The sequence below is a fragment of the Drosophila kikkawai genome, chromosome X (assembly GCF_030179895.1).
Source record: "Drosophila kikkawai strain 14028-0561.14 chromosome X, DkikHiC1v2, whole genome shotgun sequence".
NCBI classification, from domain to species: Eukaryota; Metazoa; Arthropoda; class Insecta; order Diptera; family Drosophilidae; genus Drosophila; species Drosophila kikkawai.
Genome location: NC_091733.1, coordinates 27,676,353 through 27,700,038, shown reverse-complemented (window position 1 = coordinate 27,700,038; position 23,686 = coordinate 27,676,353). Strand labels below are relative to the sequence as shown.

Genomic DNA, 23,686 nt, shown 5'->3' with positions numbered 1-23,686 from the left:
CGACATCAACATTTGGCCAACACCACAAAGTACAAAACACACACAAGATACACACACACACACAGCTCAAACACCACACACACTCATGTGCAGGCCTGCACACAAGGGTCTCGGGTTTTTCTGGCTTTAGTCCGGAATTTGGATTTGGGTCTCGGCTCTTTGCCTTTGCCTTTCCCTTTGATAAGAGGTCAACAAGCTAGCCTTTTCTCTGGGCCATCGATTGCAGGTTAAAGGTTATCGATAACAAACAACAACTGCCGATTTTCTACTTTGCCAGTCAAGGCAAAAAAGGAAGAGATATCAAATATCTCTGAAAAATATGTACAAGCTAAAAGCATTCACTATTCAAAGTTTCTTTGAGTTGCTAGAGATTTTATTTTTGAAATAAAATTAATTTCTACATGCATCAGCAAGGAAATCGATATATTTTAGCTATCGATAACCCCTTGAAGCCTTATTTATCATTCATTATTTATGTATTTTTAATTGTAAAACCCTGTTTTCTTTATTATTTTATTGCCTATAAAAATGAATTTGTAAATTTCATTACAAAGATATCGATATCTTTGGCAAAAGTCCTTCAAAAAGCGCCTTTAAATTCTCATTCATTAGTTATTGGTATCCCCTTGAAGCCTTTTTTAACGGTATTTATGTATATTCATTCTGAACCAAGTTTGTAATTTAAATTTTAATTGAACACAAAAGATATTTGATACCTTTTGAAGCCAAAATACCTGTAAAAACCATAAAAGCCAGCAACTGGCTGTACAAGTAAGGGAAAGCTCTCTTTTTACAATAAAGTAGGAGAAAAAAGGGGCCATTCAGATGGATATATGTGTATATATCAGAAATAAGCTCGACTAAAACCCACATTAGGTTGATTACCAGTCATGACCCGGCCAAACTTGAAACAATCGATTTGGCCAACAGAGCTTGACAGGCAAAGGGTTTAATTCCGAAAAATCATCATCATCATAGGGCTAGTGTACAGTTGGTAACAAAAGTCGTGGCAAGTGAGAAGAGGGATGGATCTTTCAGTGTTAACCACTTAATTTTCCGTATCATTGAGAAGGGATATTAAAAAGCGATTGACGCTGCTTAACCCAAGTCTAAAGGGAAAGAGCTAAAGCAGAGAATAGAGAAATGGGGGGGAGAAATGGAGAAATTGAGAAGTGTGAGAAGTGAGTAGTGGGAAGTGGGAAGTGAGACGACAAGTGAGAAACTGAAGGAGGGGAAATGGGCAAATTAACTCGACTGTCAACCGCAAAATCACAACAGATGCAGTCGCCACTCAATCACCATATTTGTGCCCCGCTTCGAGGGTCCTTTTTCATTTGCAGTCCTTTATCGCTCTTTCCCTCTCTCTTTCTCTCTCTGTATGTGTGTGTGTGAAAAACTAAACTTACACATATGCCTGTATTGAAGGGTTTTCTGGTTTGGGTTTCAGTTTTTTTTTCTTTTTTTTTTTCCCTGAAATATTTTTTACTCAACGCCCATAATGTGACACCAGCAGAAGAGGAAGGAGCCGAGCTGGGTTCAAGGGAGACAGGCTCGATATCAATACAGTTTTATTTACGTTAGGCATCATCCCCTCTCCTCAAACACACAAACACATACATATGCACACTCAGAACACACACTCGCTTAAACAATTTTGTAGCACACTTTTGTGCGCAGAGCTTCCCCCCCCCCCCTGCCTTTGCATTCATTCCCATTCTTTGTCCGATTTATTTACGACACACAACATTTTTTCCGCCTCTCCAGCTCCAGCTCCTCCTCCTGCTCTATGGGCGTGGCATCTCCTCTGAGTATGTGTATTTGATTTGCTCGACTTTCGAGTGGCTTAAAAACAAAATCGAAATTGAATGGGAACTTTTTAGCTGCCACACAACCGCAGGGAATGCTTTCAATTTACCGCCTCCCCCCCCCAAGTCAAAGTCCTGCTATGTCTGCTCCTATTTTTTCTATTTTTCTCCTTTTCTTTTTTTCTTTTTTATATATATATATATTTTTTTTATAAATTTATAATTCCCAGCCCCCCTGCTAGTTGTGTCTTTTCCACTCAGTTTACTCGTTTGCTGCTTGGCTGGCCACACACGTTCCAACACGTTCTATAGCTCAACCCACACACACTCACAGGAATGTAATAATAAAAGGAAGCCAGCGGCGGGTTTTGTGGGTCAAATGTTGTACATCATCAAATTTAACGCTCGAACAGTTCATAAAGTGCGTTGAGGCATCGATGAAGACATTCGATTATATACCCAAACTATCGATAAAAAAACGTGTATAGCTTTGGGGGTTGGGGTACAGTTACGCACAGTACACTATGTGTATAGTGCTATAATGTACAGCCTGGACATTAATCAATAAAGCGCACAAATCAGCGCTTAAATGGCAATTGACTTTTATGGTTACCTAGTACATACCATATATGTACGTATATATACATACGTATTGCCAGGACCTCTTGCTCAGTAGCTCTCTGTCCACCCGGAGGCGCCATGAAACTAGACGAGGAATTCGCGCATGCGAGACGTTAAAAAGTCATTACTTTGACTGCAGCACTAAAAATTTGTCTTGTTTTTCGGGGTGGTGGAGCTATAGCAATCCTTGCTGATGGGATCTGGCGGCTATTGTCGCATCCAGGCGGCACATTATGCCCGTGGTATGTGCCCTGCATAGCAGACACTCGAAATATTTAAGCGATAAAGTACAGCATGTGTGAGTGTGTGTGTGTGTGTGTAATCCTAGGATGTGTGAGTACATGTATGTGTGCGCCTAATAGAACCCCAGTGACAAAGGCAAATATACGAAGGAGTGGGGACTTGGGGCTGGCCATTAACTTGCTGCTGCTGCTGCTGCTGCTTCTGCTGCTCTGGCAATTTGGTGGCACAGATGAATTTAATAGAGACGCCACCAGCTGCATGTGTGTCGTCTGCCTCTCTTAATGTCTCCCAGCAGACAAAGGAGCAGATATAAACAAGAAATATCCGCTAAAGATATTAAATTCGTATAAAGTGTTGCATTTTCCGCATGAGTTTCGCTAAATGCTCAAAAACGGACGAGCAAGCGGATGAATAGCGCAGGAGTATAGCGAATTTTCAGGTTTAAAACCGCTAATGAGAAGTCGTAAAAGGCTCGCAATTTAAATTTTATTCGGGTTCTGAAAATTACAGCATTTTCTGCCAATAGCCCATCATAAGTCTGACTCGGACATCCGCAAAACTATCGTTTTCAATCTCATAAGCAATGTTTTTGTCTACTGGGTAGCTGTCTGCATGTGTGTTTGTGTGTGTGGCAGCCATTATGCGCCGCAACGCATACAACATTATTTTATTAAGTGAGACGAGGCCAACAAGGGGTCCCAAAACAATATGCGTCCTCCGCATAGAACTCCCTTCTACATACATATGTATATATATCCCTCCCTATAGCACATTCCCCGACTGCGGCTCCATTTTCCGTTCCATTTCGGAACGTGTCAGAGTCCAAGTCCGCCGTCGAGGCTAGAAGGCAGATCGCATTCTGTGGTTGCATGCCAAAGCTGGCATGTGCATGGGTCTCCGCTTCAAGCCCCCCAGCCAGGCCAGGACACAGGCCAGTCTAGATGATTCATGGCGGCGCCTCCTGACTCTAAGACACCCCCTGTGGGGTGTGAAATAGACGAAGCAGCCGGCAAAGTCGAGCGCAATAAACTTCGATTTATTTAAATCCCCGCATAAACTTTGCTTTAAAGCCAACACTGAGGGAAATACTAACTTCAATATGAATTTTATTCAAAGGGAAGGGAAGGAATCAAATTAGAAATATTAAATGAATTCAAAAAACATAAGAATTAAAAGCCTTAAGAATTTCAAGGTATTATCCAAGGCTTCTTGGCAGTTTTTCTGTTTCATTTTAAGACTTGGTTTTAGCAGAAATATGAGGAGTTATGAATTACATTTTAAATATATTTTTAAATATTTTAAATATATTTTTAAATACAATTTAAATATTTTAAATATATTTTTCTATATTTCAAATATTTTAAACGCATTTTAAATATTTTTGCTTTCAACTTGGTGCAAGCATAGAAGTCACAATTGGTTTTTTTGAGGTCGTTATGCATCTTATTTTTTAAGGACTCTTTGTTTTTAGTTCTTGACTACTTATTTCTCTCTACAGAGTTACACTGTGGCAAATTTTGTGTGCAGATTTGGGAATTACAAACCGAAAATGCGCAAATTAAGTGCCCAAATCCAGTCATGCGCTATTTGTGGCCATCGATTGGCACTAAAAACTTTCAAAGGGAACCCTGTAGTTGCCTCGAATCTGGTGATAACTTGCAAATACCCGAAAAGCTAGCCATCGAACGAAGTTCGTAAAGTGCTATGAACTTGCTGTGAACCATTAACAATTCATGGTTGAACGTGAGCGACATCGATCCTTCGATTACTAAAGCGAATACCAATACGAATACGAATACGAATTCGAATACCTTTGAATATGCATCCCTGCTGCTGCTACTGCTGAATATTCATTTCGTTCACATTCATCAGTGACCGAACTCATTCGAATGCAATGCCGATGTAAACGCACATATTTTGTCTTACTTTTCCCAGAGCCATTTGTTTCGCTTAATCATTCCCCAACTGTATCCTGTAGTCTGTATCCTGGCTGCTCCTCCTTCTCCCCACCTCCCTTCGAGCTGTCTGCACGTACAACTGACTGAATGACTGAACGGGCGAATGAGTGAATGAATGACTGGGCGATTGACTAACCGTCTAACCATTTGTCTAACCCCGTTCTCTCCCTTTGCGAATAAATTTCATTATCTGCAAACGCGGTCATAAAATCTGACATCGAATCAATTTTTGCAACAAACTCGGCTCGGCTCCATTTTTCCTCTCTTACAATTTTCCTTGGCACGATTTTTCGTTTTTTCTTACACTTCGTGCCGGGGCATATTTTTGGGTTGTATGTATATGTTTTGAATGAATGTGCAAATAAAATTTAATTTAATAGCGAATTTTATGTGGCAAATATTGCGCCTCACGCCTCCGTCTCACTTTTTATGGCCCTCAAAGGGCGTCGTCGGTTGACAACAACAGCCAGTCCATGTGTGTGTGTGTGTGCCACCCATTTCACCCCCTCATAGCTACGCCTCTGACTGACTGCCGGCATGCTGATAGCCAAATGGGATTTGGGGAATATGCCGGGACATGAACTGGGCACCAGGAGGATGCTGATGATGATGATGAGGAGGAGGATAAAGCTGGAGGGGATGCGGATGCATTAAAGTGTCAAACGAAGTTGCCAGCGGGGGACTTTCTTGGCTACTTTCTTTCTGACTTTTTTTTCTGTTTCATTTTGGCTTGGCCTTTGATTTGCTCTCATTGTTTGCTCGGTTGGAACTTTCCCCCGGAAACGGAAATCGATTGACAATGGAGGCGGACTATGTCCAGCAGTGATATCCTCGGGGAATGCTTGGCCAGCACTCAGCTGATGAATGAAATGAGCACGGAATGAATAAGTGAATAAGAGAATGCAGGAATTTAAAAGTTGAAAAAGATGGGAGAGAGAAGAGTGAGAAGAGTGAGAGTAGAAGATATCCTTACTAAACTGATTTTAGGTTTTGTATAATTTAATAATAATATTACTCATGGTTTTTACACAACACACAAAAATAATTCCTGAAGGTCCTTTGCTTTTATTTAACCTTTCTTGCATTTTCTTGAATGTTCTTGTACATTCCTGTCTCCATTTAAATTCCCTTTTTTTTCCCTGGCAATGCAATTTCACCCAAGGCGAGCGCCTGAATGATTCAAACTCGTTATGGCCCACAGGGAAATCCAAGGAAGCGAACGAAAACTCTGCTGCCAATTGAAAAATAATCCAATCGAGGAATCGGCCAGAAAATGTGGGGAAAATGGAAAGTGCACAGGTACTGCCAGGAGGAAGAACCCAGAGCCCAGAGCCTCGAAAGGACCAAAGAAACACAGCCGAAAATGCAATATTGCGATTTTATAACACAAATTGCTTATAATCACCCAGCAACGACAACAACAAGGACTTCCAGGGGGATGGAGAGGGGAGAGGAGAGAGGAGAGCAGGAAGAGCCACCCAGAAGAGGTGCTAGCAGAGGCACTGCAGAGGCAGGGCAGAGCGAGGAGTAAGCTCATTCAGCAGAAAGCCAAAAAAAAAAGCGGAAATGCACGCTGTAATGGCCTGGAAGTGGGCGGTGGGCGGTGGGTTGGTAGTGGCCATGGCAACATGGGTAGAGTCAGGTGGCAAGAGAAGGAGAGAGGAAGAGGAAGAGCAAGAGAGAGAGAGGTAGGTAGAGAGGAAGACAGAGCACACAGCAGCTGCTATGGGAATGGCATAAAAATCATATTTCCGTTTTATTATTTGCTGTTAATGAAAATGCAAATAAAATTGGATTTTCCGAGCGGCACAAAAAGGAGGAGCAGCGGCAGCGGCAGCAGCAGCAGCAAAATTAAATGTTGTTGCTGGAGCCAGGAGCCAGGAGCAAGGAGCATTTTGCAAATGTATTTCCTGCCCGCACACATTTCAAATAAACATTTCGGGTTTTTTCACAGTATTTCGCAGTAGTATTCCTGTGGCAGCGAAGAGAGTCCACAAATGAAAAGGCATCAAAAATGGTAAAATACGAGTACGGAAAAACCAGTGGAAAATCATTTGAAAAGCCAACAAAAATGTTCGTGTGTGTGTTTGTGTGTGTGTGTGTGGCGATGTGTGTTTAGAATTAATTGGGTCACGTAATTAGCAGCTTGTTTGGCTATACCCCATATATATACTATATATATAGTATTTTGTATTTAGGAGGAGATCCTGCCAGAGAGCTTGGCCAAATTTGATTATGGGAAAGGAATTTTAAGGCAATTGATATGGAATTTAATAAATATAAAGCTTAGCTAAGCTTTTATAAAAGGATTATATATATTTAGGGTTAGGTTTTTGCTTCCTTTATATCCTTGATTTCGGATTAAAGCTCTCCAGAACTTGATTGAGTACTTAATGGCTGAACTCTAGAATAGAAACCCTGTATATGGAATATTATTTAGCTGTAAACTCCATCGCTCTCTCTCTCTCTCTCTCTCTCTCCTATTCTCCCCATCCTGCTTACACAAAAGATTTTCGTTGTGAATGATTTAATGCAAAGGACACTTTGCCGGCAACCAAAGGAAGCCGCTCGAGTGACTCCACTCGATGCTCATTGCTAATGACACCATCGATAATGATGATGCTACCCGGCGCTCCATCTGTTTGCGAATTCCAAATTCCTTATTCCCAATTCCTTAGGACTAGCGAGTCCTAAGTCCTGAGTCCTGACTCCTCATTCCGGATTCCAGTCCAAGTCGTAGCCATTCCCTGCTCTTGGCTCGTTCGAGTGGAAAAGTCAAGTCAACTCGAGTTGGTCCTTATGCCCAGCGTATGCGGCGAATCAGGGCTCCTCCGACCTAACCCAAATCCTTGCGAGAAACGAGAAACTATAAGCCAGGAGGAGTCAGGAGGATCATCAGGAGTAGGGGCGCTGTGTACGAATTGCGAATTGCGATTGGGAAAGTGCCATTCGTGCTACTCAAATGAAATCAGCGGCAAACTAAAGTGGGGTAAAGTGATGGGGAGGTGACACCTGACCCCCTCCTCTGAACCCCCCTCCATCAGGAACAAATAATGCATGCGACGGCTCTGCTGCTGCCACGAAAATAACACTAGAACAAGAAGAAGCTGTTGTTGTTGTTGTTGTTGTTGGGGGCAACTCTAGGGAAAAGGGACAAACGAAGGCAAAGGGAAAACGTGCCTGCCGAGGTGGAGGAAGGCTACAAGAAAAGTCGTTCAGGCTCAGTCAACAAAATGCCAAATTCAAGCACCTGCCACAATTTTAGCCCGGCACGTTGTCGCCTCACCTCACCTCGCCTCGCCTTGCCTCGACTCTTCCCCTGCGTTTTCCTCGGAAAAGCGAGAAGCGAACGAGAAGTTTTTGCCTCTCGTAAATGTTTGCCATACAAATGTATAAAACATTACCGCACGGCTGTGCCAAAGACGTGCAACACAAATGCGATGGCCAGAGGAGGGAGGAGACGGGGGGCTTGAATCAAGAAAGGAGCTGGGAACTTTTTTTTATATTCCAGCTCGGAAAACCCGCTCTGGCCAAGTTTTTCTCCTCTTCTTCTTCGCTGTGTGTGTGTGTGTGTGTGTGTGTGAGCAAGGATGATGTTTTTCGTGATTGGAAGGTGGATGGGTGCAGGGTAAGCGATAGTTTTCGGATACTTTGGGGATAGTTTAGGTTTAGTAATAACAAACGAGAGGGGAAGGGAGGGGGCAGAGCACAAACAGAACTCATTTGTCTTGGTTAGAATGTGTCTTCTCTCTGTTACTTTACATATTACAAATATATATACGTATATATTTTTAATGGATTTATTATCATGACCAGAAAGCTATTTAGTTTGAGAAGCAGGTTTTTTAGGGGGGAACCTGAACCATTGGTAGTTGGGATAAACTATTATAGAGTCTTTATAAATTGGAATACTAAGGTATAAGGTGTTGTATGTGTAAAACTTAAGCGTTTCATTTTATATATTCTATATATTTTATATATTTTATATAAAACTGTCTAAAATACTCCCACAACACTCCTAAAATACCCTTAACCACTCAGAAAATTCTCTTAAAAGTCTCCTAAAACACTCCGAAAATTCTCTTTAAAATCTTAAAAATCTGCCTTGACTCTTTTAAACCACTCCGAAAGTTCTTTTAAAATTCTCCCAAAATTCTAAAAAAAAATCTCTGAAAATTCATCTAAAAGTCTCCAAAAAAAACTCACAAATCTCTCATCAATACTCCGAAAATTCTCCTCTAAAACACTTCTAAAACTCTCCTAAAACTCTCCTAAGACTCTCCGAAAAAATCTCCTTAAATTCTCCTCAAAATTAAGTTTCTTTAAGATATATTTTCTCCCCGTTAAAGTTATAACCTTGTATATATTCCCTTTCCCAGGGCATATTTTCTGATGTATACACATACATCTATCCTCTTTTAAAGTATCTTCTCCTGACCTTAGTCGCCTGTAACCTACACCAAACACAACTCAGGGATCAAGCTTAAATTCAACCAGATCATTTACCCTTAATTCAACCATATATATTCTGTGTAAATTCTGTATAAATTCTGTGTATATATTCTGTTTATTTTCTGTATATTCCCAACCTATGACTCTTATTTCCGCCTTGGGGGTGAACCACCACCCCTTTTGGCCAGGTTTTATATGTGTCCCTTGCTAGTCACCCCTCACTATGCAATATCCCCTGGCCTTTCCACCTTGCCACCTTGCCACCTTCCACCTTTTCTTGTATTTTATTTATTTATTTCTTTTTTTTGGCCCCTGCCAGCGACATTTTATGCGGCTTTTTCCCCGGCTTTTCCACCCATTTCTTTTCATTTGGCTTTCATTTCGTTTCGTTTACGTTTGTCATTCATTCTGGTTCATTTGCTCGATTGTGAGTCATCGTCATTATTATTATTGCAGCCTGGAAAGGAGGATAATGATAATGACAACGATAATGATGATGATGATGATTATCATTATCAGCTGGGTTTGCTGGTGGCAGAGTCATCGTCATCGCCATCACCTTGCCGCCGGATACAAGTTGTTGACCCACGTTTTGGCCCCATAGCATTGAATCCCTCAATCCTCAATCCTGAATCCATGAATCCACCTGACACAAAGGCCCCTGAAGCCACTCGAACACTCAAGCAATGGGCGCCCAGCGATTGAAGAGCCCCTTCAAAAGACAGGGACAGAGCATAGCTCACGGTAAGGCATTCGGCAGGAGCACTTAACCCTAATTCCTGCAACTCTGACACATCAACTGAGCCACAGACAATGGCCACATTAGCCTAAGCCAGTCCGGGTGGGTCTGTGGCCATGTCCAACATCCACAGCCACGTCCACATTCACGTTCATGTCCCTATGTCTCTATGTTGTCTCTATGTCCCTCTGTCCCTTGGCCCTAGTCCGTTTGTCCTCCTTTGTCAACGTTGAAATGAGCAAAATGCATAATCGAAAAAAATCATTGAAGCGTAAATGCTTTGTAACAGGATACGGAGGAGGAGGAGGAGGAGGAGGAAGAGGAGGTGGTATAGGAGGAGGAAGAGGAGGAGGTGGTAGGGGAGGAGGTGATAGAAAAGGCTACAAGGGAGAAGCTAAAGAAGAGAAGGAGGTTTACATGGAGGACGAATACGAATACGTAAACCTAAACCCATCCGATCCGATCCGATCCGAGCCCAACCAAACGAAACGAAACGAAACAAAACCAAACGAGTTGCAAAGGACAGATACAGAGACAGGACATGGACATGGCTGGGCCAGGACGAGGGGGTGTACTTGGACAAGGACCTGGACAAACAAAAGTAAGAGGGGAAAGCAGGATAGTCGGGGTTCACTGCACAGCCAACACTGCTTACAGTTTTCAGCTCCCAAGCTCCCAAACTCCCTACTTCTAACTTCCTTTACCCAGCTCCGTGCTCCCTACTCTCTACTCCTTTACTCCCCTTTCTCTACCCTCCCCGTGTGTCCGTGTGGCGACATCGACACCACAACTAATGAACGGACAGGCAGGACATGGACATGGACATGGGGACTAAGGACACTGGAACTGGGGTCTAACGATGACAGCGTGGGGCGTGGAAACTGAGACTGCGTAAGTGACTTACTCCGGCTGACCAGCGGCAAACCCAATTGAAGCCAAAACTTAACCCAATCACGAACTGTGGTCATTGAAGCTGCTGCTGGCTGCAGCAACACCGACCGACCCCCATGTGGTGACACCGTCCAAAAACGAGAATCAGTTAGTACACTGTCAGGAAAAACCAGGATAACTTTGAAGGAATAACTCATATAAAATGGGACCCACTTACTGGCTTGAATATTCAATAAGTTTAATAAGTTACTAGAGATTCCACTTGGCTCTCTGGCCACATTCAATGCCTTAAGTGGACACGGAGCGACTTGACTTGACCCTTGTGCAAGTACATTTTTATACCCTTACAGGGTATTTTAATTTCAGGGATATATTTTTTTAACTTAAAGGATAAATACTCTTACAAATTCCAAAAAAAAAAGGGAATTCTTCTCAGGACATCTGTAATTTCAGTCAAAAGCTTGGAATGCAGTCAGGGGGTCGTTTCCGACCCTATAAATCATATATATTCGTGATCAGCACAAAAAATCGAGTCGATCTAGACATGTTTGGGAGAAAAAAAATTTTGAAAATTTTTTTTTCAAAATTTGATAAGGGGGTACATCATTAAAATTGTAAAAAAATTTAAAAATTTTGAATTTAATAAGTTTTATATATTCGTAAGCAGATTTGTAAACCTGGAAAAAACTATCACAAAACAGTTTTCAGAATTGTATATCATTCATTTTTAACTGAGTTACAGAATTTGGAAATTTGGATTTTTTCCCAAAAATTTGACCCATTTTTCAAAATTTGATAAGGGGTTACATTGTTAAAATTGTCTAAAAAATTTACCAAATTTTTGATTCCATAAAATGTAATATTTTTGTATGCAGATGTGTAAAACTACAAAAAACTAGCACAGAATAGTTTTCTAAATTGAATTTCAAGCTTTTTTGACTTAGTTGTGATTTTTTTAAACTTTGATTAGTCCAAAAAATAATCATAAAAAATATCAATAAATTTTTAAATATTATTTGACAAGGGTATAAATAACTTGGACCTTTCCAAGTTACCTTTCTTTCATGTATTATTATTATTCATTTTTTTTCTGCTCGTGCATTCCGCATGTGAAAATGTGCGGATGAGCTTGGGGTAATGAAGTTCCTAACGGAGGGGAGGTGGGAGGAGGAGATTCAGTGGGTGGGGGGACTGCAGAATGTGCATACTGAAGTGGGGCATTTTTGGATCGAATCGCGAAATTCCAGAAAAGTTTTTGCGGCTGCGGCAAATTCCGTTACGGCGGCGGCACTGCATCAAATTCCCGGATTCCCGAATGATTCATTCCCAAGCCCAGCGGGTGACTCACGAGGAAGGTGGTGGGTGGGTGCAAGGGGAGGGTGTGCAGTGGTGTCCTAGTGCCAGTCCTTGTGCCCTCCCCCCCATCTCCTTGGTCCTTGCTCCTATCAGCCAGCCAAAGCAGCGAACCAACTAATTCAGTTGACTCGCAGTGCCATTGGACGGGGGGGTTTCTCCAGTTGTCGAGTTTCCAAGCTGCACTCCCCGTCTTTCCCCCTGGCCGCTTTGCCATCGGGGGTTCCCACTAAAGTTGGCCGACAGTTTGCAGTTCCCAGCCGACAATCAAATGGCCAACGACACCCGGCCAATCCCCTCTCTCTCTCTCTCTCTATCTCTCTCCTTGAAAGTCCTGGTAACCGGGGAGAAAGGGACTTTGTATGGGTTGTTTGGCAGCGGCAGCGATTGCGTGTTCCCTTTGCCCAGGGGGTAGGGTGGGTAGTGAGTGGGGGATGGCATCGAGTGTTTGGGTAGATGCTCGGGCATATTGCATATTGCACATTGTGAGCTAGTCCTGCCCGCTCCTGGCCCAAAAGGATGATGAGTCAGACATGCGAACGTGAAGTCCTTCAAAAAAATAAAATAAAATAAAAGGAAAAAGCTGAAAAAAAACGCAGAAAAAAAAGCAGAAAACAGTGTGGAAAAGGCGGAGAAAAAATGCAGTCAGAGGGGGTTTAGGGGTAGCTAGAGGGGGTAGGAAGAGGGGGCTGGTCTGACAAGGACTTGGTTCTGGTGCCAGGTACATGCGACACATAAGCAACCACTGACGACCACAAAAACGATGACGGGCGATGCGTGCCACTGATAACGGCTGACGGCTGGCTACCAAGGATAATGGTGTGAGCAGCGGCAGGTCCTGCAAGAGGGTGGGGATGGGTGGCTACCACAGGATGACAGGGTGTACCAGGTTTTGGTCGCTGGACAAAGTCCAGTCATAAATTGCAGGCAACAAGGAACAAGCATGAATAGCGGCATTAAAGTATCAGCCAAACAAAAGGGGAAGAGGGTCAAGGAGGGAGATGGGAGAGGAGAGCAGCGGGAGAAGGGTATCAAAATAGGGTGGTAAAGCAGGAGCAGGACACTGAGATAGGTTAGGCTATAGGTGGACCCTGAAAGAAAAGCGAAAAACAAATTGCAGCCTGCATACAAAACAAGAGAGAGGGAGAGACCTGAAAGGCTAGGAAAAAGGAGCATAAAGCAGCTTAACTGCTCCCCCCTCCTGGCCGGGATTTGGATCCTTGAAGTGGGAGCAGGCAGGAGCAGCAGGCATTCCCCCTTTTCCTTCCCATTGCTCACTCGCATGTATATGAATTTGATAAGGTTTTTGTTTTGCCACAAAAAAAAAGTTTAGTCTTCCAGTCTTGAAAACCTTGGTCCTTGGTCCTTCCTACTCCGGTCCACTTCTGGGTACCGTTGCCAAGGCAAATTGCTTTGAGTTATTTAAGGGAAAAATATACGCAGACAGAGGATGGTTGTGGAAAATTGTTAAGGCCAGGCACGTCGTCAAGAAAAGCAGAAGCCACCAGCAGGAGCAGATTGAAGAGGAGGAAAGCTGTGAGAGCAGGAGCAGAAGCAGGAGCAGAAATTGTTTTGAAATGATTTGAAAAAGCATTTCAGTTTAAGCCAACAATATCCTGGCCATACACATACACACACACACATGCACATGAATTGATGAATGCTGGCTGGCTGACTGCCCCCCTAAACCTGAATCCAAGTCCTAGTTCCAGTTAAGAGTCCTTGCGTATCTGAATGCAGGACATGGTCTTGCCCTGACAGCCAGCAATTTGAGGATTAGGCCTGAGATCTGGGCAATAATTGAGGGATTTGCCGCCAAGGCAATCGATGAGGAGCCACCATAACCTGGCCACTCATTCAATTTCCATGATAATTGCCAGCTGTTAGGGGTGCTCCTAGTCCTCCTGCTCTTCTTGCTCCTCCCTCTGGCAGCCAAATCAAAATGCTTAGCCACAGCCTTCATTAGTTTTGGCCGCTGCCAGTGGCTACTTTCGTATGCAAATTGCTGAGAGAGCCAGCTGCTTGGCTGCCTCTGTTTCCCTTTCTGTATGTATGTGTTTGTGTGTGTCTCCCCCGCGGTTGTGTAAGCCGAAAAGCCATGGGAAAGCACTGAGAAAACCCCCTTTGGCCAGGCCAGGCGAAAAGAAAACGGTTCAATTAAGCCAATATTTGCGCACACTCGCGCTGCTATAGTTTTGGCAAGAGCCAAGACACAACCCCTAGCTACCCCCTACTAGCACCCACCACCACCCCCCCCCCTTTTTTACACCCCCCGTTTTACACCTCCCCCCACCATCCACCCCCCCGCTCTACAGGCCGCTGCTAAGCGATGGCACATTTTTCGTAGCATGCTTTGCGGCTGCTTAGCCCACGGCCACAACAGAAAACCCGCTCAAGTGTTTGTGTATCTGTCTCTCGCCGTGTGCGTGAGCTGTCCTTCTTTTGCCAATGTGTGTGAGAGAGAGAGAGTGTACGTGTGTGTGTGTCTGTCTGTGGTTGGGATTTGTGTCGCTGCTTTTTCCACAGAGAAAGAAAACGAAGCAAACACACACACACGCTGTGGCTGTGCTTAGAGAGCTGCCAAATAATATTTCTTAAATGGTGATTATATATGTATATATATATTGCCGATTTGAATCTATATTGCCACATAAAAAACCAAACTGTTGGCCCTAACTGAAGTCATATTCCAAGTAATGTAAATGGTTATAATTTTATAGATTTTTTCAAATTGAAATTCTCCCTTTTGAACGGCTTACAAGTTAGTTTAGTTTGCTGGAAAGTTGTTTATCTTTTTAAAAAGAATTAGTAATGTTTAATTAACTTGATAATATTCCCAAGTAATTCATATAAAACTTATATAATTCTTATCGTTTTTTTATATAAATTTAATATAGATTTTATATGAATTTGATTTTTGATTAATATTATATAAAAATAGTATACATATATATATATCATACACGTATATATATATAAATAATATATATTGTATTTAATAATATAACTTGAATCCCTTTTTATGAGACTTAAAAGGGCTTAAGGAGTTCTAGAAAACTAAGCCTGATATAGAATCTTAGTAGAAAAGGTATAAAAGACATATATTTTTTTACTAGGATTGCCACAGAAATCACTAGAATTTGTTTGGAAACCCCTTAAAAGTTGTCAAAAATTAAGCTATACAATTTTATAGTCTTAAAAAAGAGATAAGTTGACGCCGAGTTTGGAGCATACAAAATTGTATAGCTTACTTTTAAAAGATTTTTAAAAACTGGTTTTTTGAGAGCCTTAAATAGGATTAAAAAGTTATAGAATGATAGACTAAAGTCAGGTATTTGGAGCTATTAAATATATATAGTTTTATGTACATAGGTGTTTAATGGTGTGTAAAAGTCGGTAAATTAAAGAGTATGGCTAGGTTTAGTCAGAGGAAGTATAAGTCTAATAAGAAGACCCTAGTTCCTTTGTCCTTTGAACAGGTTGTTAGTGTCATAAGATTTTAAACTGTTTTTTAGATTTCTTGGATATATTTAATCTAAGGAATAATATATAATATATCATAATCTTTTAAAAAAAGAAATCCCTAAATTTAGAAACTGATTCTGCATTTTGGAATCTACGGAATTATATGAAAGTAATCATCATACTTTCCATTGTTTTCTATTAGAAATTATCCTTTAAACAGGGGTTTTCAGTGTTATAAGAATTAGAACTGATTCTGGATTAGTTATCCTTAAGAATATTATGGAATATTTGGGAATATAATTTCCATTGTTTACTATTTAGATTTTTTTCTTATAAAAATCCCTAAATTGTATGGATTTAAGCCATTTTTTCTATCAGTGCTGGCGCAATGGTGCCTGTGTCCTGTGCCTTTGCCTGTGTGTCAGTGTCTGTTTCAGTTTTGGTCTCGGCATCGGCATCGGTTTTGGTTTCTGTTTCTGTTTCGGGTCTTTCGGCTTACTCCTTCGTTGTTCTTCGACTTGGAAGGGGGCATTGTATGGCCTGGCAGCAGGGCATGTGGTGTGTGTGTGTATATAGGGTGGTGTGTGTGCGAGTGTGTGTGTGTAAATTTTGGTGACTCACCTGAACCTGAGCGGTGCCAATGGCCAGGACGACCCAGAGGCTCCGCAGCAACAAATTACGACGCAACGCGGCGCACATTGTTCGCACTCCTTGGCTTTCTGCTGCTTTCTTTTTTTTTTCTCGCTTCTCGTTTCTCCCGTCGTCTCCAAGTGGGGTCTCGGAATATCTCTGACTCCGACGGACTCCGATGTTGTTTCTGCTTTTTAAACTGTATTTGATTTTTGGTTGGCTTGTTCGTTTAAACACTTTTGCTGCTGCGACTGCGGCGACCGCAACAAGAAATCGAAAAACACAAAAAAAATTTCATTAGCAAAGCGAACGAATTTTGTGGGGGGAACGAATTTTTTGTTTTCAGATTCGGAGTCGGAGTCGGATTCGGATTTGGTTTCGGAATGCGGATTCTGATTCTGAAGGCTACTGATTTTCTGGGGGGTGTTCGTTATGCGTTGTCTTCGCCTTTCGATTTGCGGTGCCCCTTCCTTTCGCGACGGGTTTTCCCTTTAGCGCTGCTGCCCCAAAGACTATGCAACCGAAAATGTCAACTCGGAAAATGGACTGCGGACTGCGGACCACGGTCTGTGTCTGTGTCTGTAAGTCTGTGTGTGTGTGTGTCGTCGTAGTATTTGATTGTAGAACGTAGTAGCTGAGAGAGTGAAAAGGAGAGAGGGGAGCGGGTGTGGGAGTGGGTGGGTGAACGGAAAAGAGGGCGCTACTCGCAGCCACTCGCTGGGCTTTTCGCGGGCATTAAGCCAGGAAGAAAAAAATGTAAGTAAATCCTAAACTGAGGTAGAATCTGTGGAAAATCCAGTGCACTCGAAGCTGGGAAAACCTGTCAGCTGGAGTTCTCGGTTTCCCCGTGTCACTTGTTTCTGCTGCTAGTGGCAGCTCCTACGCAGGTCCACCCCCCTCCCGCCTCTCTCTCTCTCTCTGTCTTTGTGCGCTCTCTTTGTGCACTCTCTTTGTGCTTTCCTTGGACTTCTGCGCACTTTCGCTCGCTCTCTGGGCCTGCGCGGAGAGGAAGGCGAACACGAAAACGAAGAAGAGAAGCAAGAAGCAGTTAAGGAAGGAAGGAGGGAAAAACCCGAGGCTTTTTCCCCAGCTAAAATTGGCACCACAAATCCACTGGCATTGCTTTAGTTTATGTTTCTTTTTTTGTATAGTTTCACTTTGTTTCTCTCTTTCTTTCTTTTTTTTTGTATCTTTCTCTGTTTTTTTAGTTTTACACTTTGCACTTGGTTACAACAACAACAAAAAAATATAACGCCATAACGTATGCAATCAGTATCAGCTTTTTGTTGCAGTGTCTCTCTTTCTTCCTCTCTCTCTCTCTCTCTTTTTGAGTGTGTGTGTGTGTCTCAGTCGCCTTTAATCGAGGCCCAAAGCTCCCGCTTGCCGCCTGCTGCGGCCCTGGAGTTCTTGAGCTGTAGATGTACCTGGCGCTGCGAACGCTCACAAACGACTGCGAGCGCGGCTGCTACGTATCCTTCGAGGCAAGGCGAGTCCTGGCCAGTGTTGTCAACCATAGGTCGTTTTTATAGCTAGATAGGACAACTAAAATGGCTAAAAGTAGCTAAAATTTAGCTAAAATTTAATTTATTTAAAAATACATATTTATATTATTTTATATATTATTATATAAATATAAAAAAATATTATTAATATTATTCATTATAGTATAATTAATATTATTAAAGAAATACCTTTAAATTAAATGTTATTCATTCATCAATTATCGAAAATTTAATCTACAGCAACCTCCTAGGTGCTTAGGTACATTTCTATTGTACCAATCTTTCGAGTCAACTCATTTCAATTTTTATTCATCCGATTTTACTGACTTTACAATATTTTCACTACGAAGAGATATATTTTTCTAATATAAAATATTGTTAATTTTCAAAATTTCCCGGTAGTCTGAATTAAAAAACAATCCAGACCGTAAATGAAGTGATAAAAAACGAATTTTACAAACCGTTTATTTGTTTTTATACAAATTTATTTTGTAAAATAACCAAAATAAAAGGCTGCCTGCCTGCTAAATTGTATGGTTTCCTCCAGGCTTGGCCAGAAAACCGCTTTGTTGGCCACACTGGTTCCTGGCTGCGAATCCGAATCCGAATTCGAAGCTCTTGCTCAGAGCGCGTGCCCGCGGTCGATATCAAGGGCGAAACCTGCACGGGGGTGGAATTCGGAACTCGGTCTTGCTGCCTGCTTCTGCTCCGTGGCCTGTGGAATGTGCTGAGCCAGCAGCAGTAGCAGCAGCAGGTGCTCGTGGTGTGCCAGAAAAACAAACAAAGCTAACAGATTATTTCTTGTAAAATGGAATTATCTATAAATAATGTGTATTATTTATTTATTAATATTATGTTAATTTTCTGGATTTTGTTTTAATGTTTACTATTTATTGATCCTTTTTTTAGTGTAGAATTTTTGAAGAATTTAAAAGCAATTTAAAACTTTGTTTTTAATTCTATAAATATGACCCCAATTGTGCAGGTGGTGTGGAACTTGATTTTATGTGGAACTTATTGCCTGATTTAACTTCGTAGCAAAGATCTCAACCAAAGTATTTATTATTAAAAGCGCCCCAAAAAGGGAAATTCTGCAAGCGACCTCTAGCGGTAGTTAGAGTGTAACCCAGAGACTAAATAAGTGTAGAACTTGACTAAACTTAGCTAGGTGGCAAACCAAACTATAGATAAAATTTAAAATTAAAAATGAAATGCTTTCAAACCCTTTTAATTTAGCAGTAAAAACACCTGTAAATGTTGTATTCTCTTCGTTATTACCTTTATTATTTCTACATACATCTCACACACGCTAGTCTTACGCTTAAGAGCCACACTTTCATCATAACAAAAAAAAAAAATTGTAAAAACTAGTACTAGAGGCTGAGGGAGATGGAAACTTAGAACAACTAAGAGTGGTTCTGCAGCAGGTAGTTGTAGGAGTAGTCAAAGACCAGCAGCATAATGGCACCGCCGGGTCCCAAACGCATAATCTTGGGCACCAGACCCTTGTAAAGAGCGCGGAAACCCTCCTCCCGGTAGACAATGCCCATGGAGCTGAACGTTCCCCGGTATTTGATGACGCCGGCCGCCGGCTGTGGTCCCTGGATACGCGACTTGGCCACATCGAAGGGTATGTTGACGAAGCAGGCCAATGTGCCGGCCAGAAAACCAATGGTCACCTTGCGCAAGAACTCCAAGTGCGTCTCCTTGTACTCGGGCACCACGTTCTTGACGCTGTGATAGAACCCAAAGTAGACCATATTGAACAGCCCATTGCGTCCCATGGTGGCTGTGACGCCCTTGTTGATGCCCCGCAGACCCACTCCGTCCTTCCGGATGATTTCCTTGGCTACATCGAATGTGCTGAGCAGCTTCTTTTGCCTGTCCGCCTGCTGGGCCACCTTGACCACCTCGAAGGGATTGACGGCAATGGCCTCCAGAGTGCCGGCCGTTAAGCCGGCCAACGAGAAGGTCAACGGTGTGGGGGTGGGCGAGCCGAACTGGAAGAGGGGTTTGGTCTGCTCGAAAACCAGGAATTTGATGGCACGCTTTGGGGTCTCGGCCAGAATGGGGGGCATGATGCCCTTCCAGTAGGAGGTGAGGCCCTCGTGCCGGTACATCTTGGCGAAGCAATCAAAGACGCCATTGTAGTGGAGCTGTGGGAGGATAGGGAATTTAGTTTGAATTTTATTTTAGATTTTTCTTTAAGCTAAAGATTCTTCTTTTAACTATAAAAATCCCTGTATTTTTTCTTTGTCTGGAAAGTCTTTTTCTTTTTCTTTTTTGTTTACTTTAGCTCACAGAGCTGGAACTATGTATAACGAGCATTGTTCCACTTGTCTATTTGCTAAATCTGTATTTGTTTTAATATCAACAACCCCACGTCCACCCCCTTTGTCCCCCTCTCTTGGTCTCTCTTAATATGCAGCCATAAATTTGTTTAATCATCACGCCTCGTCGTCCAAGAGATGCAAATGAAAATGAAATTGTGTCGCAGTTTTGAGACATTTTTATGCTGGGGGCCTACACAAGCGAAATATAGATGTCTAATGACGAGAGGAGTGCCTGTGATCATGTATAAATGAGAAAAACAAGAGCTACTGGAAAGCTTAATAAGAAATGCAGGTCAACTATATGAGACTTCTGATGGATTAGAGATATATAATAAATATTTGAATATATTAAATAATTATAATACATTAATCATAAAAAAAATAATAACATAAAAATAAACAAATAAAAAAATATAATAAAAGAATAAAATAAATATAATAAAATAAATAATATAATAAAAGAAAAAATAATAAAATAAATAAAAAGAATAAAATAAATATAATAATAAAATAATAAATATAATACTAAATATTATATTAAATATTACTAATAATAAACGTAACAAATTCATATCTCTAACTGATTATTGACAACAAAGAGGGTTAGCTTGTAACTCTTATTAATTTTTCCAGTAGCTCTTGTTTTTTCTCCTGCCTTGTTGTTATATTTATTCTTTACCCCTTGTTTATGAGAAAATCTTATTTTTATACTTGTACTGGGCCTTATCTAGAGCATTTAAAGCATAAAGATTTCCAGAAAACAAAGAGCCCAAAGTATACCCAGATAAGATAGGGTATTTGGAGACTCTGGGGAGCTTTAAAGGATTTTAACAAATGGAAATTTGAAAACTAAAAATTAAAAACGATTATGAACTCCATAAAAAATGTTATAATAAATAATAATATAATATAATATATTTTATAATATATTTTATTTTATATTAAAATTTATTACATTATATATATTTCTTTTTACCAATTAATAAACATTTTTAAGAAGTTTGTAATCTTTTTTTTATTATAATTTATTACATTATATATATTTATTTTTGCCAATTAATAAAATATATAATATAAAATACTATAATCAAATAAAATACATATATTATGTAGTATAATATATATAGAATTTATTTTTTATATAGTAAATTATCTGTAATATATATTTTTATTATCAGGAATACCTGTACATATATATTGCGACCCTCTAGAAGTCCTCTAGAAGTTTTAGTCTTTAGTTATTCCTCAAAAGAATTCTCCACCTAAAAGCTTTCTGTAACTACTCTTAACCTTTTTTTTTTATACCCAAAAAAATTAATGACATACACACGCGTGTCCAGTGTCGAAAACAAATGGAATCGAAAGTTAAGGCTACTATCAAAGCATAATTCCGATTTCAATTTCAGTTGTGGGGTGGGTAAGAAAGGGGGACAGGAGCGGTTCTTATGAAAAATATAGAAAAATCAACTTGAAGAACAAGAACTTAAATATATAAATATTTTTTATAAATATTTGTATATTTATATATATTTAAAAAAAATATATATAATATTTATATTAAAAAATATTTCAAAAATATATAGAAACATCAAAAACTTATTTGGTCTCAAGTTTCTATTAAATGTAAAATTTCTTATATTTTTATAAATATAAAATAATATTTATATTAAAAACAAACCCCCTTCCCCCCTTGAAGTCCGGCCCTGGTGGCGGCTAACTCAGCTGATAAATCGCGCGACACGCGTCGGCGGCTGAAAGGGACGGGGACGGGGGGCTATTGCTTGGCGGTTGATAAATATGGACTATCTGTCCTCCTCGCACCTCCCCCTCCCCTCCCCCGCTTGACACTGACCACCCAGCCAGAGAATGTAAACACAGGGAGAGGCAGTGGAAGGGAGAGAGCGGCAGAGAGCCTCTCCCACTCCCCACACACAGTGGAGCTCTCGGCAGACTCTTGGAGTGCGTGTGTCCGTGACCTTGCTTTGCCCTTATCCAAAAAGAGAGAGCATAATAGACCCAAAGAAATCAGCTGTTGAGCTAGGGCTACCAGAAGCTACCTACATGATACAAGATACAAAGGCAAATAACAGCTGAGAGATACAGGTGTATCTTTGAGATAAGAAAAGCTGTAGCTAAAGTGTTGGAAACTCTCTACGAGCTATCTTTGACTTTTAAAGCTTGCAATAAATTTTATAATTTTTCTGAGAGGCTAGACATTGTTTATTTGTATCTAAAAGATGCCTAAAAAACCTAGAAATAGTTTGTAGCTTACAAATACTCATCTTAAAATATATTCTAGCAACCAAAAACTCCTTGAAATTGCTAATTACATTATTTATATTTATAATAAGCAAAGAATTAAGGTTTTTTAGTGGAAAAACTTGACCTGTTTAATAGGTTTTCTTGGTTGAACTTGGAAATTCTATTTCGATTTCTTATCTTAAAGTAGACTTACCTCATTCAGTGCCGTTCCAGCCACTGAGGGTGTGGCCTGTATCTGCATGCGGGTCTTGACCACATCCAGGGGCTGCATAATGCAGACCTCCAGGAAGCCAGCCGATCCGCCGGCCAGCACCTGGAAGGCAGCCCGCTTGCCGTGCGAGATTTCTGGCGCAACAATTTGGGCTGAGGCGGCCATTGTAGCTTCTTTTATTTTTTTTAGTTAAAAACTATAAAATGTAAAACTAAAGCACTTTTTTGATAGTTTATTACAAGCCTTCTTTTGAGAAGAAAACAAAAATTGTAAAAAAAAAAATCCAGTAAAAAAGTGGGTAAAAAGTCTTTAAAAAAGTGTTTAAAAAATGTTAAAAAAAACTTTTTAAACAACAAAATGTGCCTTAAAATATGTAAATAATATTTATTTTTTGGGCAGCACCGGAGAACGCTGCTCGCCGCCGCACAGTTCGAGAACGCAATTCGCACTGAGCCCCTCGACGCGGTAGAAAGAGGCAGCTGCCCCTCGGCCGGCAGACAAAGACGGCTAACATGGCCGGAAAGAGAAAGAACGACATTTTATGACACAAGAGGGGGGAGACAAGGGGACACGGTACATGGGGTGTCGCTGGAACGGGGTCGGGGCTAAGCTTTCGCCGGCTGAAAAGCCACAAGGCAGCAAAGCCTCAAAGCAGCCAAGCAAAAACGGAATCCGATTCCGATACGCATTCGGATTCCGGAGGGAATTCGAATTCAGATTCAGATTCTCAGCCAGACGGGAGAGAGACATGTGCTGGAATAGCGCGTTAATTGAATTTGCTCGCACAGATCGTTGAGCTTTGCGCGATTCTAGTTATTCTTCGTCATCGCCGTCGAGATCTTGGCGATTCGAAAAGCTCAAGATATGCCCAAGTATTGTTGGATTTTGGACAAAGAAAGCTTTGGTTTATGCTGGGAGACCGAGGGTGGAAATGTGTGACCCCCTTTTTGTAGGGAGAAAATATTTAGAAAATATATTTAAAGGGGTTTACCTATTGAGAAAATTGAGAAATTCATAGAGAAATATATTGGAAATATAGGAGAAAAATCTATAATAATTAATCTTAATTTCGGAAAGCCAAAGTTTATAAAATTAAAAAAAAAAGGTTTCATTTTTGGGAAAAATCGAAGTTTCGAAGATCTATAACTCGGTCAAAAACGCATTAAATTCAATTTGGAAAGCGTTTTTGTGTTAGTTTTTAGAAGAGTTAAAAATCTGCAT

The 23,686-nt window shown here is 40.9% G+C and overlaps 3 protein-coding genes across 15 annotated transcripts in view; 1 reads left to right on the top strand and 2 right to left on the bottom strand.

The window, feature by feature from the left end:
• Appl (amyloid-beta-like protein) overlaps nucleotides 1-17,625 on the bottom strand; it is a 62,518-nt gene extending 44,893 nt beyond the window's left edge. For 11 of the 12 annotated variants that reach the window (XM_017168704.3, XM_017168706.3, XM_017168711.3 and 8 more), the window contains exons 1-2: nucleotides 17,582-17,625; nucleotides 16,149-16,408 (exon numbers count right to left, since the gene is read on the bottom strand). In XM_017168704.3, coding sequence (XP_017024193.1) covers nucleotides 16,149-16,226 — 78 coding nt within the window. In that variant the 5' untranslated portion in view covers nucleotides 16,227-16,408; nucleotides 17,582-17,625. Of the gene's footprint in view, nucleotides 1-16,148; nucleotides 17,005-17,581 lie in introns of those variants that run through there. The other variant, XM_017168705.3, reaches the window with a different exon arrangement.
• spdi (split discs) overlaps nucleotides 1-23,686 on the top strand; it is a 132,526-nt gene that overhangs the window by 100,599 nt on the left and 8,241 nt on the right. The gene's annotated exons all lie outside the window — the stretch shown is intronic.
• On the bottom strand, nucleotides 18,915-22,902 carry LOC108076048 (mitochondrial 2-oxodicarboxylate carrier). The gene is made up of 2 exons (XM_017168722.3): nucleotides 22,448-22,902; nucleotides 18,915-19,815 (listed from the first exon to the last, which is right to left on the bottom strand). The coding sequence occupies exons 1-2, from the start codon at nucleotides 22,628-22,630 to the stop codon at nucleotides 19,066-19,068; spliced, it is 933 nt and encodes a 310-aa protein (XP_017024211.1). The 5' UTR covers nucleotides 22,631-22,902; the 3' UTR covers nucleotides 18,915-19,065.